The sequence below is a fragment of the Plutella xylostella genome, chromosome Z (assembly GCF_932276165.1).
Source record: "Plutella xylostella chromosome Z, ilPluXylo3.1, whole genome shotgun sequence".
NCBI classification, from domain to species: domain Eukaryota; kingdom Metazoa; phylum Arthropoda; class Insecta; order Lepidoptera; family Plutellidae; genus Plutella; species Plutella xylostella.
This window is the reverse complement of record NC_064012.1, coordinates 9337466-9357815: the sequence shown is the minus strand read 5'-3', so window position 1 is coordinate 9357815 and position 20350 is coordinate 9337466. Positions and strand designations below refer to the sequence as shown.

At 38.8% G+C, this 20350-nt stretch overlaps 2 protein-coding genes and 1 long non-coding RNA gene across 3 annotated transcripts in view; 1 reads left to right on the top strand and 2 right to left on the bottom strand.

Annotated features, from left to right (window-relative positions):
- The window catches only part of LOC105389672 (ecdysone-induced protein 78C), a 45075-nt gene extending 34355 nt beyond the window's left edge, over positions 1-10720 (bottom strand). The window contains exons 1-2 of the mRNA XM_011560829.3: positions 10475-10720; positions 5823-5866 (exon numbers count right to left, since the gene is read on the bottom strand). Of these exons, the coding sequence (XP_011559131.3) occupies positions 5823-5866; positions 10475-10542 (112 nt within the window). The 5' untranslated portion in view covers positions 10543-10720. The remainder of the gene's footprint in view (positions 1-5822; positions 5867-10474) is intronic.
- Positions 10721-16745: 6025 nt separating this feature from the next.
- LOC119694857 (venom allergen 5-like) lies at positions 16746-17935 on the bottom strand. Its single transcript, XM_038122184.2, has one exon. It carries the CDS (start codon positions 17833-17835, stop codon positions 16873-16875), a length of 963 nt encoding a protein of 320 aa, XP_037978112.2. The 5' UTR covers positions 17836-17935; the 3' UTR covers positions 16746-16872.
- A 787-nt stretch (positions 17936-18722) lies between these two features.
- LOC125491158 lies at positions 18723-20138 on the top strand. Its single transcript, XR_007268161.1, has 2 exons — positions 18723-18949; positions 19456-20138. It is a non-coding gene; the product is annotated as an uncharacterized LOC125491158 (long non-coding RNA).
- The last annotated feature ends 212 nt before the right edge of the window (positions 20139-20350 follow it).

Genomic DNA, 20350 nt, shown 5'->3' with positions numbered 1-20350 from the left:
AAGCTAGCCTTCTCCGTTTAGGAGTAATTTAGCGCTTTTCTCACTGGAACTTTTTCATTGCTCGTGAGTGTATTAACAAAGCAACTTATTCTTAGCGTGAGGGGTGACAAAAACTTAGAGCTGAGGGCCTATCACGGGCTTACGTACGCAATTCGATACTATTTTCGATACTATACAAACATATGGAACCATATGGAACTAACAAATGTGGCTTTTGGAACTAACAAACTTGCCTTACATTTTGGCAGTGAGTTGACGATACGCAACACGTAAACGGAGGTTTCGAATCTTATAATCGCTGCACTGAACTAGAGTTTGTCCTTATTTAGTAAAGGAACTATTATATAATTATTTACTAAAAATGTACAATTACTGGATATAATAACTTAAGCCTAATAATAGTAAATAAGTAAATTTAAAAATTGCCTTAGTGAAAGCATTAGCCAGTCAGATCAGTCATCAGTCGTTGACTGCACAGGATGTACCGGACCTATAATAATCCAGGATCGATAGTGCATCAAAAACTATTGATTCTTAAATCTTAATCCTAGTACTTTTTACTAGGCTCATTGGCTAGGTTTTATTGTCAAAAGTTTGAAACCGCATAAAAGTTTGAAGAGTTACATTAGTATTAACATGTAAGTAAGTTATGCTAATAAATATTTATAAGTACTCGATGTGCGTAGTACTTAGCCAAGTATCCAGGTAAGTACCTGAAGTAGCAACTTCGTAACCTAGTTAATATATCTACCATGCAGTTTGTTGAAGGGATCATATTTTCGGTACAATACCAATAAATTGCTGATTGATACGCGCTCAAGTTAAAGAGGGCAGCGGAAACATTCACGGCATCAAAGAGAGTGTCGAACTACATACCTAAGTACATGCATTTATTGCGCGCATTTAAAAGTATCATATTGCATTTTATTTACGTACTATTGAACTATTGTAATAAGTATTTCAACTATTGAAGGTTCGGAAGTAAAAATATGTACAACCATCTCCTTTTTGCACTAGAAGCTACAGAGGGACTGTTGCTTTTAGATGCTAGATCTTGCTGTCACGTGGAGCTACCCCGTGAGAAAGCTCCGTCTAGTTCGCTCACTACAACTTGCCAGCTGGATGTCAAGCGAAAATGGCATTTAGTGCAATGAGGGAGAGAGACGCCAGTGGTGGCACCCTTATTACGGAGTAGTGAGTGTTGTAGTGAGCGCGGTTGTAGCAGCGATGGTCCGGCGTTATCACCCGAGGCCCGCGGCCATTGCATAACACGGCTGGTCATCGACCTCCCCCCCGCGCCCCGGCCCCTTCACCATCTCACCGGCGCAGGCGCTTTATTTATACACACATTCTTTTATACGGTTTTGCACACGACCAGTCACATAGAACTTGTGAGCGACTTGCGGAAAAACTTAATAGATTACCTAGTTAAGTTATGGCTCGTGATGTGCACGCAAGGATTCTAGGAATCGTGTAACGATTGGCTGCTGAACCCTGCATTATGCAATAAGTAAGTGCATGTTTTTATTTAAGCGCGGTAGGGTTTTTGTGCGCCTCTGATATCAAATAGTTTTTGTGTAAAAGTTAGGTCTAGAAGTGTAAGTGTAGGGAGTTGATTATAACATAAGTTTTACTTCAATGCAATTAAGTAAGTATAATTAATGGCCAAACATCGATGTAACTACGCTACGTATGTTAATAATTATACATCAATGTTACCAACCTAAAAAGCGCCTAATAAAAAATATCTATAGGGACTATTAGGGACTTAAAAAGTTTTAATAAGCTGCGCGCAAGCTGAGTTGAGTAGGAAGCACTTTCGCATTGCAGTTATTCACCATCGTCATCATCATCAATCAAAATAGATAAAATAAGACTTACAGTAGATAGTGATTGTGTCTGAAGTTCAATAAAGTATAAAGTTGATAAGGTGATTCACAAAGAACAATAATGCTATATTTATTTGTTTGCAATAAACAAAGTGAGCTTTCGTTATGAAATGGTATTTGTTTATTGTATGTTATGGATATTTGTGATAACACTGATAAGGATAAGCTATATGTGATAATACCTAATAATTTGATTTTGAGAGTAATAATATCGTAATTATACTTAATAGATATTATCAACCGTAAGTAAACATGTGCTAGAGTATCAATTTGTTAGCTAAACAAAACAACTCACAACAATGAAACTATCAATAAACATTCATTCCAAAAGTAGCCGGGGTACCTACTGATAACAGGATACCTACCTGATAAGATGGGACAGTGCCTCTGTACTGTGTCACCGACTGACCCTATAACTTATTGATTTCAAATTCCAACGCTTAGGCATAAGAACACTCTCCATCGACAGATCAGATCACACCACACGTAAGTACGAGTATGGGCATGTACATGCCCAGTGCTATGATGTGTCACTCATCTCGTGCTCATGCTCGGGAGGTACCTTGTTTCGGCGGAGGCGGCAGCGGTGGCGGCTGCCTCGGTTTGTCTTTGCCGTCGTCGAAGAAGGACAAGTCGAAGTCTCGTGCTTCAGTGGTCAGTGTGGGGTAGGAGGCGGGGGGTGGGCACGCGCGACTCCACACGTCCATGTCGCGCGCATGTCGGGGGGCGCGGGGGACGGGGGGACGCGGGGGACGGCGACTCGTGCGCAGGTCTGCGCGCGACCTCCGCCGCCGCTGCTCGCTCGCGCACTGCCAAGCTTTCCCGGAGCTTAGTGCCCCACGGCGCGCGTTCCCGGCGGAACCCATTCGTACCTGCTCACTTATGCAGAACCTAATCGCCCGACCTTTCACGGCAGCAGCGAGACCGCAGCTCGCATGCCGTTTCTGTGCTCTAGTCAGTAGTCTGCGGAGTCACGGTCGTATGTCTCCAAATACCGATGCTCACGGAAGACAAAGAGGAGGAAATTTCCATTTCGTCTACCTGAATGTTTTTCTTTATATGTAGTCATCTTTTATTTCATTCATTATCTCTTTCGTATCCTTTTCACATATGGCACTCGCCCGTACTTTTTCCTGATACGTTCGTAGTTTCCACTGGAGGGCGTCCCACTATTTCTCCGTGGTCCTCACTGTATAATTCGTTTTCCCCACCGGTCATCGGTATCGGATGTTCAGCATAATGATGGCTGGAACACTACCATTTCAGCTTATAGATCTATATAAAGTCCTATGTTCCAAATCCAAACATAGAGGTAGGCGGTAGGCTAACAAAATACAAACACTCGGACAGCCAATATTTGATTTGTAGGTAAAATATACGAATAAAATTCACCGCCGTCCAAATATTTGCCCACCTAGAAACAAAATTCATGCATGCATGGTCCTGTGTGCTGGTGCTAGGAAAATAGGATGTGTATATGAAATATTTAGTTTTCGTATAGGTACCTAGATAGAGTCCCTATCGTTGTGGTTCGATTATAATTTGGAATGATACTGCTACTGATTCCAATTCCTGATATGGTCCTAATTTTATACTTTCGTTGTATTCTTTAGTTTTTTATTTTTATTTTGGTACTTATACTCTGTTTCACTTTCTTATAATAAAAACGCGGTGGGCGGCGGTCTCTGAGACGTAGTGGAGGACATAGATAGAGTAACGCTCCTTGGAAAAGCGTTTGGTCCAGCATTGGATGATGGGGGCGTTTAGGGTAGAGACACTGGTAGGTCCCTCTCAGAGCGACAATGCAATGCCACCTAATAGGGGTCACGTTTCTTTTCTACAGACTGTACATTAGTAACGTTGCTCAGTATGAATGAACCCTTTCTCTTAGGTAAATGAAATCACTGATAAAATTTGTGTAAGTAATGTTTCTGTGCAGTTTCTAATGAAAATTATAACTATCAAATTGCTTTCTTCACTCTTCTCTCGCTCATAGGTATTGATAGCGCGTACAGATCAAAAGCCTCTCGTCCATGGTTGATGGCACTTCCAATGTAACTGAAGCAAGTACACTACACTCACACTACGACTGGTTCTGCTTAGACGACGCGACGGCCGGCGCACGCGCAGGTCGCTGAACCGACCATAGCTTAGAACACGCTCATACAACAATCAACTCTACCTCATTTAGTTTAAGAAATATAATGAAATCACTGCAAAGGAACTAATTCTGCATCTAACTTAACTTCTAATAAGTACCCATACGGATACCTTAAGGTACCAGTGTCACTAATTGGCATTCAAGTTTTTGCAGAGATAAGCCATTAGACTGCGTAAGCGAACAGTCGCGGACTTAAGGATCACCGATCATTTCCGATATGACTGGGCGGGACGCTGAGTGCTTTGTGGCTATGCCTAGGAATCACATATTATTTAATAAGGTACCTATATAGATAAGTACCTATACAGGAAGATGGAAGAAAGTATGACTCAGGAAATAGATGGGTCACTCACACGTCACTTGTATGATCTTAGTTTTTTCTTATCTTATCTTTTTTTTCAGCCTTATCACAAAAAGCCATTATTGTAGTATGTAGTTCTAAACTTGAATTAGAGATATTGTTTCCACTCCACGCCAGTGTTTATATTGACTTTATTTTCCGGATGAAACAGGATATTATTAGGAAAAACCGTTCGTAGTTTTTTGAAACAAAATGAATTCTTTTTCAGTCGAATTCTTTATCCACCGTTTTTAAGGTAAGTAATTAAATACTTTTCCTCCACGTGTAAAACTTGCCATTACTTGAAAACTCTGAGAAACCATATAAGAATGCCCCAAAATAAGAGTTGTAGTAGAGTTGACTTATTATAAGCCTTATAATAGCCCTTTTGAAATGTTAAGGAGAGATATTGAGATACTATTTTTTTTTCCTAAAATTATTATACTTATATATTTTTTCCTATAATATTACTTGTAGATAAATACTATTTCAAAATCTATATTAAGTATCTTTATCATTCAATACGACAAGATTTTTTCAATTAGAGGTAAGTACTCATTTAACAGATAGTAACAAAGTAGAGATGGTGGTTTTACTGACGGGAATAATTACTCGTTATAAACCATTTTTATTGCACATCCTTATTTTCATTAACAATTTCGTAAAATGGGTCAGTGAGTGGCGTGATGGTGACTTGGTGACGTACTTGATTCACAAATTGTTTACACGTGGATTGTAAAACAACTTTAGAAACTTTCATATTGGATTTCATCTATACCTAATGTCCTCCTAGCCGAATTTCGACTACGGCGGCCAATCTCATTTGAGATCAGCCATGTACGCAGGAGTAGATTATAGTGCCCAAGTGTGTGCGCAGTACACAGGAGCAGCACTCTCTGTTCCATCACTCTCATAGCCCAATGGGACGGATCGACCGACATGACTGGAGAGAGCTAGGCGCAGGACCGACTGCTTTACATGCCCATCCGACAGCATGGATCGTTTCACTGTTTCGGACATCAGGTGATCAGCCTTCTACCAAACTTAGAACCACAATTTAGAAACACAAATTGATGGTCCCACCCGGGAATCGAACCCGGGACCTCTGGCTTATGAAGCGAAGCTTCTACCACTAGACCACAGAGGCAGTAGACATGTATACACTGAGGTTTGTCAACGTGGATAAAATATTGATGTCAAAGTTTAAATAGCGCCAGTCGCTGACTTCACTTAGTGCTCTTTCCAAATTTAGGTGAGTATCGTAAATAAATCATCTTTGGTAATAGCGATTTTGAAGGTAACGATTCGACCTATTGATTGGCTGCATCAAAACTATCAACAGGTAGGTATTTTGAATTTAAGTTTTGACAGCTCTGAAGTTGTATGTTGATCCTTCAGAATCGCTATGATTATTGTGAATTTTAATTCTTACCCGGGGAACCACCAGACGACGGTGAACACGGCTCTTCCTTGAATCTAAAACAAATAAATACTTACATTAATTATTATAATTACAGGTATTAAAATTAAAGTAAATTTAATTAAAGATAAAAATTTCAATACGAGTACTAAAGTCAAGTCCCGGGTTGGCGATTCGACTATTTCGGCGGCATTTTTTTTTGCTTTGGATTGTCATATTTGTTCGTAGTATTTGACTGTATCTTTTTTGTCAAATTGGCAAACTTGTATTGAATTATTTTTTAAATTTGGGTTTCGTAGATAGGTATGTAATCATAAAAAAAATATAGGTAGGTACTATAAATTTTATGTACGGTCCAACTATGAAGTCCTGAAAATAAAGAGTGCGATTTGCTAAGACTTTTTAAAAATATCATTATCAATTAAAAAATGAACATCATAAATCTAAATAGTATTCTGCGTATTCTGTTATTGATCGTTCCATTTCCTTTACGCGTTGTCACCGTAATTATAGCCGGGCTGTATGTAATACTGTAATGCTGAAGGATAGTGGCCAGTTGTTGAAGTAAATACCTCACTACTGTTGCTACAACAAACAATTAATTGGCAAACCCTTGGTCTAGATAGTCTAGATTCTAGATAATTATGTAGACTATAGACACTCCATGAAGGCTATCATCAAAAAGTCATGTTTTATAGATTACTTGATTACAAACCGCACGAAACGACGCAGTGCACAGGCCTTGCTTTAAATATTGGACCTATACATGTATACATACCAACTATAGGTACATATGATAGGAACTACCTGTGGGTTTAATGTTGCTGTTTTAACCATACTGAATTACTTTCATCGTCGAATCCTCTTCAAAAAAGACACAATCATGTAGTGTAGGTGAATGATAATTCTTTCTTTATTTATTTATTTATTTATTTATTTATTTATCTTTAGGCTGTTTTTAACATCGTGCATATATTTACTCACGCAAGCGGGCTAGCACGTCATTTTCCCGCGTCCCGCACGGTTATTTCACGCGTTACAATGATTGAAAGAACGTATGAAAAGAACACTTGAGCTTGTCACGCGTGCGGGGAAATCCCGCGTGCGTCAGTAAATCCGCACGATATTAAAAACACCCTTAAACTATTATATTAAAACGGAAATATGTCCAATACTTATTACTTAAGTACATGAAAGAGAAGAGATTCAATTTTGTTAGGGAGGATTGAAAGAGAAAATGATTTTTCAGTACCTAGAATACCAGTAGCATAGAATAGACAGATTAGACCGAGTCTACGAGGATATATATATATATATTTCCTTAAACATAGGAGTTAGAGATTAATAAATATATGATTAATATGCTGAATTGTTGACAAAAAAGTTAATGAACATCTGCTGGAATGGGTTAAACTTATTGTGGGTAAATACTGTTGAATACATAGACTTAGTATATACTAAGTCTGTGGTTGAATATAAGTTACGACTAAATGAAAAGTTTGACGGTTAACTTTTTCGATCGTCTATGAAACGTTAGATAACAATGTGACTTTTCACTTTACACACCCTACACCACCTACACTATACTCGTACTAGCAGTACGTTACAGAAGTTATGGTAGTATTTGGTACCAACCACAAATATCTACCTTTACTTTACTTACATTCATATAACCTATCCCTATCACTTTGTTCCACAATAATTGATTCCGCTCTTACAATATAATTCACGCGTCACATCCCTTGGGTAAACTGTAAAAAACAGAATCATTCAAAGAAAAAATTCAAATGAAGCAGCCATCACATCATACATAATAAATACCCTCGTCGAATTGATAGCCGGCACTTTTTTGGCCATTCAATAATGTACCTACAGACATATCGCGTTCACTTTCAAGCCTGTATTATGTTCAGACTAAGAACTTACCTATTAGAGGTGTCACGTTTAGGTGTTTAATAACGTACGTTTGAAGTTGATTATCTGACTTTAATTAAATTAAGTTTGACAAAAACATAAAATTAGTTTTCATTTGGAAAACAGCTAAGATTTAATAATCACTTAACATAGCATCTGTAAAAGTTCTAACACGACTTTGAAACTAGGTTATTGGGCACCCAAAGTTATCAAGGCCGCAGACACTTTTTTCAAAATATTATTCCTTTTTATTACCCTCACTCCGAGCCATTGGAACTTGAAAAACTAAATCTGAATTGTAAAAAGATTTTACCAAAATCGTTTATGCATGCTGACGAATGGCAGCGACTGCCGACCGTGGCTGTAATGGGAGCTGTATCTTGTGCGCATAATTTTGATTATTTTCAACCTCTTTTCAACCTAAATACACAATGAAAAAGTTCCAGTGACATAGCACCAAACTGTTCCTAAACGGAAAAGGCTAGCTTAACGACACCGGACGCGACGTCTGCAATATAGAATATGACTAACAAGAATCGTAAAAAATATGGTATTCAAATCAAATCAGGATTCTATATTAAAAATGTTTTTATAAAATGGGCCATTTTGGTGTGAGCATTATGTACTTGGAACTTTTTCATTGCTTGCGCGTGTAATTAAATTTAATATTGATGCTGGAAAATATTATCCATAGATGACCTCTTAACATCTGAATCAGCTAATTAAAAGATAAGCAGGCTTCACGGATGACAGGCGAACCCACGAGTCCGCGTTGTACTATGGGCGAATCTTATTTTGAAATTTATTTTTCTTTTTTTATATTTAATGTTTAGTTTTTTATTGATGTTAGGAAGTTTGAGTTTGATAGACTTTACGTATAATATTATCTTACATATATAAATCATAAATTAAAAATTATAGATCCGTACTTTTATTATTTTTTAATGAAAACTTGTAGGTTTTTGGGATACTTGCCACTCGTGGCGACTAATAAATGATTTTATGTTCCACATGAGAATCACGAAAACTACTGAGTGAAGTCTCCTGAAACTTGCAGGATTTTATTTTTTACGTACAATCGCCCCTCTCGTACGTATCGTACCTCTAGCTAGATACTTGGTCAATTATATTTGGCAGTCATAGTCATAGAATGTTTAAATTTGAAAAATGGGACCCTCTCTTTTTTTCACGGGAAACTCTTTCACTAAGCGTAAATTATGGGCAAAAGATATGTCTTGTACCTACACGATGTCCAGTAAAGAGTAGGTACTTTTTAAATAAAATATTTCACTGCTGCATTTTGGTACATAGGTCTTTCAAACACCAAAACACTCGGTCCTCGGCCTATCTTACCCAGCCGAAACCTATCAACTCCCGTACTCTCTAAATTGGGAACTCATTTACCCCTACATCGGATATTACGTTCTTTTACGATTAGGTTTCTAATTTCTCATACGATTCTTGAGGAAAACGCCGAGCCTCTTTCCATTGGGCTATTATGCTAGTTTAAATCAGTGAACCAGTCCAATGGACCAATCACCGGCAGGACGCTCGTTGGTGGCCATAGACCGTCGTCATCATCAGCCAATAATCATCCACTGGCGATCCACTGTCAACTTGGGTGGAACGAACTAATTTTGACAACGAACATACATATATATTATCAAAATTATTATACACTCACGGGCAATGAAAAGGTTCCACTGAGAAAAATACCAAATTACTCCTAAACGGAAAAGGCTAGGTTAATGACGCCTCTTGCAACATTGAAGTACATTTAACAAAGCATCAGGATATGACCAACTGAACACAATAATATTTTGTTATATTTTTTAATGAAATGTTTGAAAAAATTGGGGTCGTTTGGTCTTGAAATTTTGTGAGTGGAACTTTTTCATTGCCCGTGAGTGTAGTTGGTAATTTTAACTTAGAGTATCAAATTTAATATTTTCAAAATCAAAGTAATTGTTTGGGGATCTAATACGCAGACAGTGTACCTACGGAGAAATTATGTTTTTATGCATCTTAAGTCATCTTTACAATAATATTAATAGAGCTTATGGGTCACCTACAAATAACAACTTCTTTACAACCAACAAATAGATAGTTTATGGTATACTTTCTCCCTCGACTGCAGAAGAGACGTACTTATAGTGCCACAAACTTATCTGTTCCGGTGAGAGCTCACGTAAATGTCTAATATTTCTTGAATCTATATAAGATTTTAAGTTAGCCTGTAGTGGTAATTGACCCTTGCGGTTTTAATAAACCCATCTAGTCTATATGAAAATATAATTCATAGGTAAGTAATGAGATATGGATCAATTTAGTTCGCTCTCACCGGAACAGATAAGTTGGTCGCACTATACCTACATATTAGGTGCAGTATCGATTTTATGGCATATCGACACCCTCCTTTTAAACGCCGGTATACGTCTACATCCTTTTCAGCTGTCAAGGCCGTGACCTTGGTCTAAATTCCTGTATTTAGGTTGTTTTAATCACAAGAAGTATGTTATCTACTTAACAATTCAATAATACATGTAAGTGCTATTTGAATAGGTGAGTAAGAACCCCCAGAATTTGTTTTGGGTGCTCAAGGTTGAGGTTTAGAGGTTACGGGTATAGGCCGTGAAAACTGCACAGCTGATGTGTATCGATTTTACAATCCGGATGGGCATCACGAAGCGTTCATACTGCTATAATTTGCTAGACTTTATATTGCAATAAACATAAGAAACATTGCTTACGTATAGAAGTCTTCTTCCTCATCTAGGCCGGACGAACTCGTCGCTTCCACAAGAACAGTGCCGCTCATCACTATTTACTATAAAAATCTAAGAATTAACACTGATAAAAGCTACTTGATAACCATTTTTGAGTTTTTAAAATATTTGTATAGGTTAGAGATGACAGTGTTTCATAATAAGCCGTACGGATTCATAGGTTTTCCGTGAGGAGCCGCGGTCGGGAACTACTAGAAATGTTGTATAGGAAGGAGGCGCGTCGTGGTCTTGTCTTGCGCGCCGCCCCTGAAACCTTCAGGAAATTAGGCACTTGTTGGTTTTTTTTTGTACAAAATATAATAATTAATCATTTAAATGGTAGCTACATTATGAACGATGAGGTATATTAAGGACTATGTACTTAATACGCTTCTATGAGATAATCATTAGATTTACTTGATCTGAAGTAAAATTTTGTACAGTAACTGTATATTTTATCTGTAAATATTTAACACAACTCATATTAATTACTTTACTAGAATTTAGTAACGAGTTGACTTATCAACCACATTTACAGCAACTCTTAACCAGAACTCATACTTTTTAAGTTGAAATCGCAAGACTTGCCAAGTAAAAAAAGCTTTTCAGTTTACAACTTCCTATGACGTAAAGCGTAGGGGCGCTATTACAAAGCCACCCCGAGGTTTGGCAATGAACTAGTGCGCATGTGCGACTTTAACCTTGAGCATACTTCCCGGTTCACGGGCAGAAGCACTACGTGTCACCTGCCCAGTAGGTCAACGTGTTTCATTATAACCCAGCCAAGTTGAAAACCACCCTTGCACGAAGTGGCTGTTGGGGAGAACAGGGTGGTATGATTCTACAAACTGCGTATTTGTACGCGGCGCCCGCCCGCCCTATAGAGGTTTTTTGTGGGTATTCGTTTATGTCACTTCACCGAGCTTTCAAAGTTACGAAGTTATATAGGTAGGTTAACTTGTTTGTTTGTTATGTTATTTTCATATGTTATAATTACGATTTTGATTACCGTTTACTTCTACTTAATAACTTTTAGACGTTGACCAGTTTAGTTGAAATAAATAACTTATAATTTCAAATGGTTTGTGTGAAAATAAAATTTAAAAATAATAACATTACTGTATCATTTCTTCACCTCACTAAAATTTCGGAAAGAAGCATCTTTCTAACTTAGTATATCAGGTGAAGAAATTGCATTCAATTCTACGAGCAACTTTTCAACTTGGCCGCTTATCTCGAGTAACTTTTCTACGCGAGCTTTTCATCGCCTAGGGTTTCCCGTGGGAATTCGAGAGTAAAAGATATTGCAATATAAATTTATAACGCTGAATGATTCTAAATCGTTGTAATAGTTTCGAAGCTTATTCTGTAAAATGTTTTTTTTTATTCCATAGTTATGTGCAACACAAAAAATCAAAACACACACATTGAATATTTATTGAGTAATACCTTATTTATGTACCCCGCCCGGGATTCGAACCCGAGACCGTCTTTACAAGAGCCTATATTCTCTGCTGCGGCTTACTGCCTGCACTTCGCTCACTGAAAAGTGATATGGTCGTAATAGTGACTTCAAAGCTTATTTGACAATTACCTTACAAGCTGCCACTGAGGGTTCACACATTTAAATGTGGTGTAGGTATAGATAGGTATGACCCTTCATCGATTTATGCCAGGATGGTAACTCACAGCCAGAGATGTCACAGCACAGCCTCTTGAATGAGAAAGAGATCCATCCAGAGAGTCTCTACGGCTGAAGCACTTTTCAAAAATGACTGTTTAATGTTAGATTGCTAAAAAAACTGCCTAATGAAGATACGTAAGGTATGATAGAAAATTAAATTCAATTAACTAAATATTTTAGTTGAAGCGACAGGAAGATAATTTTAACGATGCAAGCGGCAGCAACTTTCTGTACTTGCTAATTGGTTCACTGTAAATAATTTAACTCTTAACTCAAATAAAAAAGCAAAATGCACTAAATTCACTTTGCCTAGTATAAGACAAGTAGTACATAATTGACATTATGTTATAACGTTGCTAGAGTTAGAAAATGAAACTGTATTCCTGGGTATTACTAACGATAATTTTAAAAACAATTAACCAACACCAATTTTGGTGGCAATAACGAGCCAGGGCGGACAGACGGACAGACATGACGAAACTATAATGGTTCCTAGTAGACTACGGAACATAGGAACAGTCATACCATACATACAGAACAGACAACTTTTTGAATCTGTTCTTTAGAGAAATTTTAAATATTCCTTGTGAAGAAGCTCTAAGCTCTAGCTGAGAGCTTTACCGTTTAATTCATAGGTACTTTTACTACTACTTGCCTACCTGTAATTTTTCTCTGAATTCAAAAACAGGAACTCCATGAGATTAGGTCAATGCTTTTAACGGAAAACCGAATATGTTTGAAAATGGAACGCAAAACGACAGTGAGCACATGAGTACATTACCTAGATTCAGTCAGCACTAGGTAATCCTAAAAGCTGCAGACCCAGTAAACCAGATTCTCACATGAATAAACAAAGCTCTCACTACTCAATACGAAACTAGAGGTAAAAGCTGTACGGATTTTTTCATGAAAAGAAAATGCAATTTTCTCCGTTGCATTTCAATCTGATTACGGAACCAATCGATACAGTGGGGATCCGTAGAAATATTTCGCATCTAAATAGCAATTATTTTCGGTACAAAAACTAATGGTCCAAATATTATAAAATTTCACATTTATAAATAAAAAATACTGTACGTAGACGATTTTTTAAACACTTCTGATTTAAATATTTATATGCTTACTTAAATAACTGTACAATTATTACGATAAACAAAGTTATATATAGGTACATATTTGCATTCCATTCCAGATTTATCACGTAACTCTCCTTCAAACATTATATTTTCTGGCCAATATTGCGTGATGTACCAAAATCTCATTTTTGTTGTTTTATAATTACTTATTCATTTATTTTAGAAGTTACACGAAAGGCGACATATTTTATTATTTTGAAAGTAGGTAGGTTTAGAAAAAACACTTGTCAAGACTGAGTCGACACGCATTACTGTCACAAAATTTAGTTTCGGTGTGTCCAGTCCAGAGTCCAGACACACCATAATAACGGTTTCGTTTTGCCAATTAAGATACTTATAGGAAACCCTAAAGAAATTTACTGTCCACTTAATGATGATAATGACTAGTATTAAGGTCAATAGATTGTTATAGGCTATCCTAGCAATAGCACAAGCTCCTACTGCACACGTGTCGTCATTACGGAACCAGACAGCATCTATGCGACTCAATGCTAGCCATTAATCAAACCTCTTGTGTTACTGTGTTACGAACGTGCCTGCCCACACGTTGCATTGAGAACCACTCATACAACAGACATATTGCGTTCCGCATTGTTATATTTTCTGAAAAACAAATACAACCTACGCGAATCTAAATGCAGAATACTGAAACAAAGGGTTTATTTTTCATACCGTATTATTTCAGCTTAGGACGGGAGTGACAAAAGGATAATAGACTACGCATTTCTATTATCCTTTTATCACCCACTTTTTCTTTGCTTCAGTCCTATCGTGAAATAAACAGGTATTACCAATAGGTATAGAAACACATCCATAAGCTAAATTTCAAAAAGCCACGAAGAAATACTAATAAAAATGATTAGGTATAAATGAAATGATTTCAAAAGAAAGGATGCGCCCGTCACATTTTGCGGTTGGCCCTGTCTTTACGTAATGATATAAGTCAATGGCAAAAATTTAATAATCTTTACAAAAAAAATCGAATGCCAAATTGCCAATTAATGAGCACGGAGAGCATAGAAGACGCTTGGTTCAAACTTAAAACAGTCTAGAACCTCTCCAAGGACTGTCCTATAAATAGGTATTTTCAGGTGTTCCAGATTTGATTACGCTGAGCTGCAATCAATTTAGTCCACCGCTTACCTGGGAGGTGCTAATTTATTTCCTCCGGGCTGACCAAGCTAACCAATCTCATTTACATCTTACTAAGTAATCACTTTCAGCTTCCATGACACCAATGGACTAAATTTAATGTTTAGCTGGCGTAGATGCTGCATTGCATAATGTTCACGAATGTAAACTCTGAAAGCGTATTCAAATTCAAACTTGACTCGCAACAGAGCTTTGATTAACTAATTGACATTCGATTTTATCTTCGGAACCCCTAATTTAATTATACCTACTACAGTGTTGTAAAAGTGGTGTACGTACTACTGTGAGCCAAAAGGCCATCCAGAAAAACAAAATAGAAATTTGAATAAAAACTTGTACTTACTATTTCTCATACACATCGGTTATAGAGGACGTAAATAAAATTACTTACGATTTTTAAACATCTGTAGGTATATTAGGGCATGCAATACCTCAATACCGGTATTGCGTAATAACGGGATCCCGGACAAAATCCATGCTTTTTTCAATACCGGTATTGAAAGTTAATACCGGTATTGAAGTAATACCGGAATCGGTCATTTTTTAGGCTATAAATCAAGCGATTAAGTTATAGTTAGCCTTGTGCTCCTATATACATACTATGAAAGTGCACTTGTTTTCAACCGTTACATGCGGTTTTTGGCCTTTGGAAACCTACTTGTTGTCCATGCGTTCTAAAATAAAATTTTAACTCTAATACTCCATTCTCGTAAAAAATATCCAATCATAAACATAAATGTGAAATGAGAGCCAATTTCAATATTATTATAAATGCCTTGGTTGTTGACTACAACGACAAAAGAAGTAAGATCTAAATGGGTGCCAAGTTCAATAATCGGTCCTGAAATTTATTTATAAGTAACAGTATAACATATCATATCTTCTGGTAACATAAAATAATGTATTGCAGCCCAAGGTCTGATTTGGCTAGTTTTTATACACCTACCAACGCATTATTATGTTCGAATTAATAAGAACCGACAAATTCTTGTTGGTTTAACTTGTGAAGGCTATAATTTAGAACACATACGTATCTCGTAAGACTCAATATATGTGCCAAATTTCATACTTTATATTAAATAGTTTTTTATTTATGAGGGGGTCAGAAGTAGCTCGAAATGGTTCGTGTAATATTACACACGGTGCGGCTCGCCAGTTGTCTAGATTATATAATACAGCTTTAAACAAAATATATGCAATTTATAATAAGGAAGTCTAATACCGGTATTAATACCGGGATCCCGGTATTGAGTTCTAATACCGGAACTCAATACCGGTATTGAAAATATTACCGGTATTGCATGCCCTAAGTTGCACACGTTGCAGAAACATAACTTTTTATATCATCCAGCCTAAAATGGTGGAACAAGTGGCCGGTAAGTGGAGAGGAAGATTAAGGGCAGTGTTGCGCTGCTAGGAAAAGCACCTAGCGGTTAGCCCAGCACGATTAGCAAAGGACTATGCCAATATTTTAGCGATAAACCGCCTTTTGTACATATGTGTTAGATTAAGTTTTTTGTAATGTTGTCCACGTTTTTTGTGTACAAATAAAGAATATCTATCTATATTACTATGTCCTGTGTGAATGTCTATTTATATTATTGGTTTTTTTAAGTATAAATTGTTCAAAATCCGTTCAATGTTCACCCCACTCTGGCATATTCACCCTGTACCCTGTAATATCTGAAATAACGATTGTGTTGCGTCTTTACGGTAAATTAGGATATCAGAACTGTGTAAGTATCACTTCCCCATAATAAATAGTTACTACCTATGTGACCGAGAAACTTTCTAAGTAAAAACTTTTTTGCGAAATTTCTAAAGTCGTAGACCAAATGTTTTTCAGGATCACCACCTGACCCCATTCGGCTTAGTTAACACTTTTGAAAATTATAATTTTGTATAGTTATTATGGAAAGCTGATAGACTGGCTAAAAATGCTGAAATGGTGTTAAGGCTTCACAACAGGCTGGATTGGGAGTGGGATCCCTTGTACCGCGGGGGTGCACAGGCTTCATTAGAGGTATATTTTCTTATCTTATGAGTCTTAAACAGCCTACCCTCAAAATCCGACATAAGTAGTGATATTTTTCACAGATTTGAAAATGGAATGAATTACTCTACTATGCTAACCATAGGCTTCTTTCTTGCAAGGAGCGCCTGAGCATTCGGTTCACAGCAGTCCTCATTCGCCCACCACGAGCAGTCTGAGGTCGTCGGTCCAGTCAGCTGTAGAGCTTCCTACGCTACAAGGCCACCATAACACAATTGAAACGTTATTAAGTTCAACAGTTTTTATCAATTTATTATTAAGTATACACTTTACTACATGTATAGGTACTTATAAATATCAAAATAAATATTCAAAATTATTCAGTTGATGCTGTGCGTTGTCGTAGGAAGGAAGGTAATCATGGTGCGGCGTCGGGGTCGCCGTCGACGGCGCAGAGCGCGCGGTGCGTGCGGTCCGCGCAGCGCGTGCCCTGCGGACAGCGCGAGCAGGCCGGGCCCGCCTGGTACACGGGGAAGCCCTCCACGTTGCCCGCCGGCCCGTAGTTGCACACCGTGTAGGACACGAGCCGGCGCTCCGGGCGGGGCGGGGCGGGCGCGCCGCGGTGTAGCGGCGACCAGCCCGCGCCCGCCGCCGCGTCCGTCTCGGCCAGCGCGGGCGTCGCGTTGCGCGCCTCATCGGGAGCCCGGCGGCGGCGGTAGGGGGCGCACGAACGCGCGCGCGCTGTGCACAGCGCCTGCGAGCAGCCCAGCAGCCACGAGCCCGCCCACGCCGCCGCCGTGTACCAGTGCTCGTTGCAGCCGCCCGGCGCGGCGCAGGCGGCGCGGCGGAACGCCAGCACGCTCTCGGGCGCCAGGCGGCGCGCGCCGGAGTACCACGCGGCCACGGCGTCGGCCAGCAGCTGCGCCTCGGTGGCGCGCGCCAGCACGGGCCGCACGTCCACGTTCTGCAGCGCGGGGAAGCGCAGCGTGCCGCGGCACTCGTCGTGGCGCGCGGCGCACTGGCGCGCCCAGGCCGCGGCCGCGCGCTCCAGCTCCGGGTCCCAGTACAGCTTGCGCATGTTGGCGGCGGGCGGGTGGCCAGCCTGCAGCCCCAGCGCCACGTTGTCGCGGTGGCGGTTGTGCAGCTGCAGCACCGTGTGGCGCGTCCACGGCGTCATGCCGGCGGCCAGCAGGCGCGGCGAGGTGCGCCCCGCGCACGCGCACAGCGTGTGCTGCCCGCGCGCCGAGCACTCTGGGTGCGCGCAGTACGGGTTGTCGCTGGACGAGTCATTGCTCGACACAGTCATCACAGACAATGTCGAACTCACACTCAACAGTAAAATACACAAAGTTAATGGTATTTTAGTAAACATGATTTTCATAAGGTTTACCTATAGGTTTTTTAGGGTAGTTCGCAATAAATAATGCATAAAAATTAAACAAAACTTAGAAGTATAGGAGGTTATAAGAAGCATAGAGAAAATAAATAAGAAATGATAAGAAGCAAATTACATAGAGAAAATAACATGCAAATTATATATTTTTGCTCTGCCTCTATGATAGGTATATTTTTTTATTTACGTTTAACGGCCCATGAATGAAACGGGGTAACACGTGCCAATTTCTCCATTGTCGGTTATCTAATAACCGACAGGGATTGATTTATAAATTAAACGTCATCTCCATATAAAATTCATGACAGATGTGTAAAAAGTCACCACTACTCCCTGGTTATGCTATACTCCTGTATATTGAGAAATGGGCAACTGCCTAATTTCACACCATTCGGTTAGGTTAAAAATACCTCGGTTTGGTTACATGATGGACCGTTAAGGTTAGAGAGTGTCCCACCACGCTAAATCAAGGGGTTAACTCCCTTGATCGGGTGATAAACTTAATTGCTGCTGTGGGATTCCGCTTTAGACCTGGTTTTACATGATTCTGTTAGTTACAGTCTAAATCACGGATTTGCTGACGACGCGTTTAAGGATTAATACCCTTGTTAATTGGATCAGTCCCATGACGAAAATCTAACAGACCATTCATAAATCAAGCATTATGTGAATCACTCACACTCCTCACACTTCATTCAATATTCTGTCATATTCATTGAAATTGGTGTCTATGTCTTTGTGATGTCAAACAACCTCAAACAACCAAACTTTTTGGTTTTGAAGTTGCCATGGTTACTATTTCTATCGAGGTTGTTTTTTGACATCCGTCATTGAAAATAATATCATTACGCCATGCCCTTTAAAATCTCATTCTGTCAAGATTCAAGATGGATATGGCGTATAATTTTATTTTTGATTATGATAATAATGTTTTGGATTATATAGATAATTTGGACTCCATAACAAATCGTCCTAAAACTTTTAAGGAACGGCGTCATTATTTTGATGATGTAGATTTCTGCACCAGGTTTCGTTTGTCAAAAAAATCTGCTTTGGATGTACTGGGATTAATTGAAGACAAACTTGAATACCCATCAGATCGGTAAGAAAACATCTATTTATTCAAACCTATTACTTGCTCATTAAACCCACGAACCCGTAGTGGAGTGGAGACTAGCATAGTGGGAAGGCAGTTTAGGCCTTATTGGGGATATGTACAAAGGTTCGATTCGAGAAAGCTAGATGCAGGTACTTACACCCCCACAGAGAATAGAATAGAAACACACACACTCACGCCTTGTACTAATGTACTCCCTTTCGGGGTAGGCAGAGGTGCATTGCTGCACCCACTTTTCGCCAGAGCGTTATGTTAGTCCCAATGTAATAGGGGGCGGGCCTATTGCCGTTTTACGGGCACATCCAAGACCCGAGAACAAATATCTGTGTTTAAACAAATATCTGCCCCAGCCGGGAATCGAACCCAGGACCATCGGCTCAGTAGTCAGGGTCACTAATCACTACCTACGCCATTCGGTCGTCTAGAATAGAATAGAATGAACCTTGATATTACTTGTGTATGTACTAAATCTAACATCAATTTTGTTACAGGAATGAATCAATTGCTTTTGACATTAAGATATTATGCAACTGGTTCGCAACAGATAACAGTTGGAGACTATATTGGGACCAGCAAATCAACCTCTCACAGAATAATACTCAGGGTTACCGCTGCAATAGCTTCACTAAGCAAGCAATATATAAAGTTCCCAGATACAGAGCAAGAGATTAGTGAAGCAAAGATACGATTCTACAACATTGCACGATTTCCCAAAGCTGTTGGTGCATTGGACTGCACACACATTAGACTTCGTTCCCCTGGTGGACAAACGGCAGAGTACTTTAGGAATAGGAAAGGCTATATGTCCATAAATGTGCAAGCAATTGGAAGTGCCAACTTAGAAATTATAGACTTAGTTGCAAGATGGCCAGGAAGCAGCCACGACCAAACAATTTGGAATGCATCATACAGGAATGCCCTTTTTGAAAACAACCGTTATGGTGACTCTTATATTCTTGCTGATAGTGGATATATAAATCGACCATATGTAATGATGCCACTGGAAAACCCAAGAACTCCTGAGGAGATTTTATATAATGAGTCCCAAATCAGGAGCATGATTGTTTCTATGATATAACATACTTTTGTAACTTCTGACCGAAAAAGCATGTACTTTAACTTTGCCACTGAGATTTTAAACTTTATAAATAAATAAATAAGGTCCAGTTCTCTACTTATTCAGCTTTTTCTTTATTTGGGGAAAGACTAAGATATTTCTAAAATCAGAGGTGCAATAACCTCTTTTACTTTATTCGGGGGAAAACTAACATATTATTATGACTAAAATCTGTGTAGAACCCGTGAAATATTGTAAATAAAATTACCAAAAAGGGTAAGAATCATTTATTTGCGAAACCTAATTAAGAATTAACACATAAAATCACA

Excerpts from the sequence above, each read along its gene's own strand:
- LOC119694857 (XM_038122184.2), bottom strand. The coding sequence starts at position 17,835 with ATGAAAATCATGTTTACTAAAATACCATTAACTTTGTGTATTTTACTG.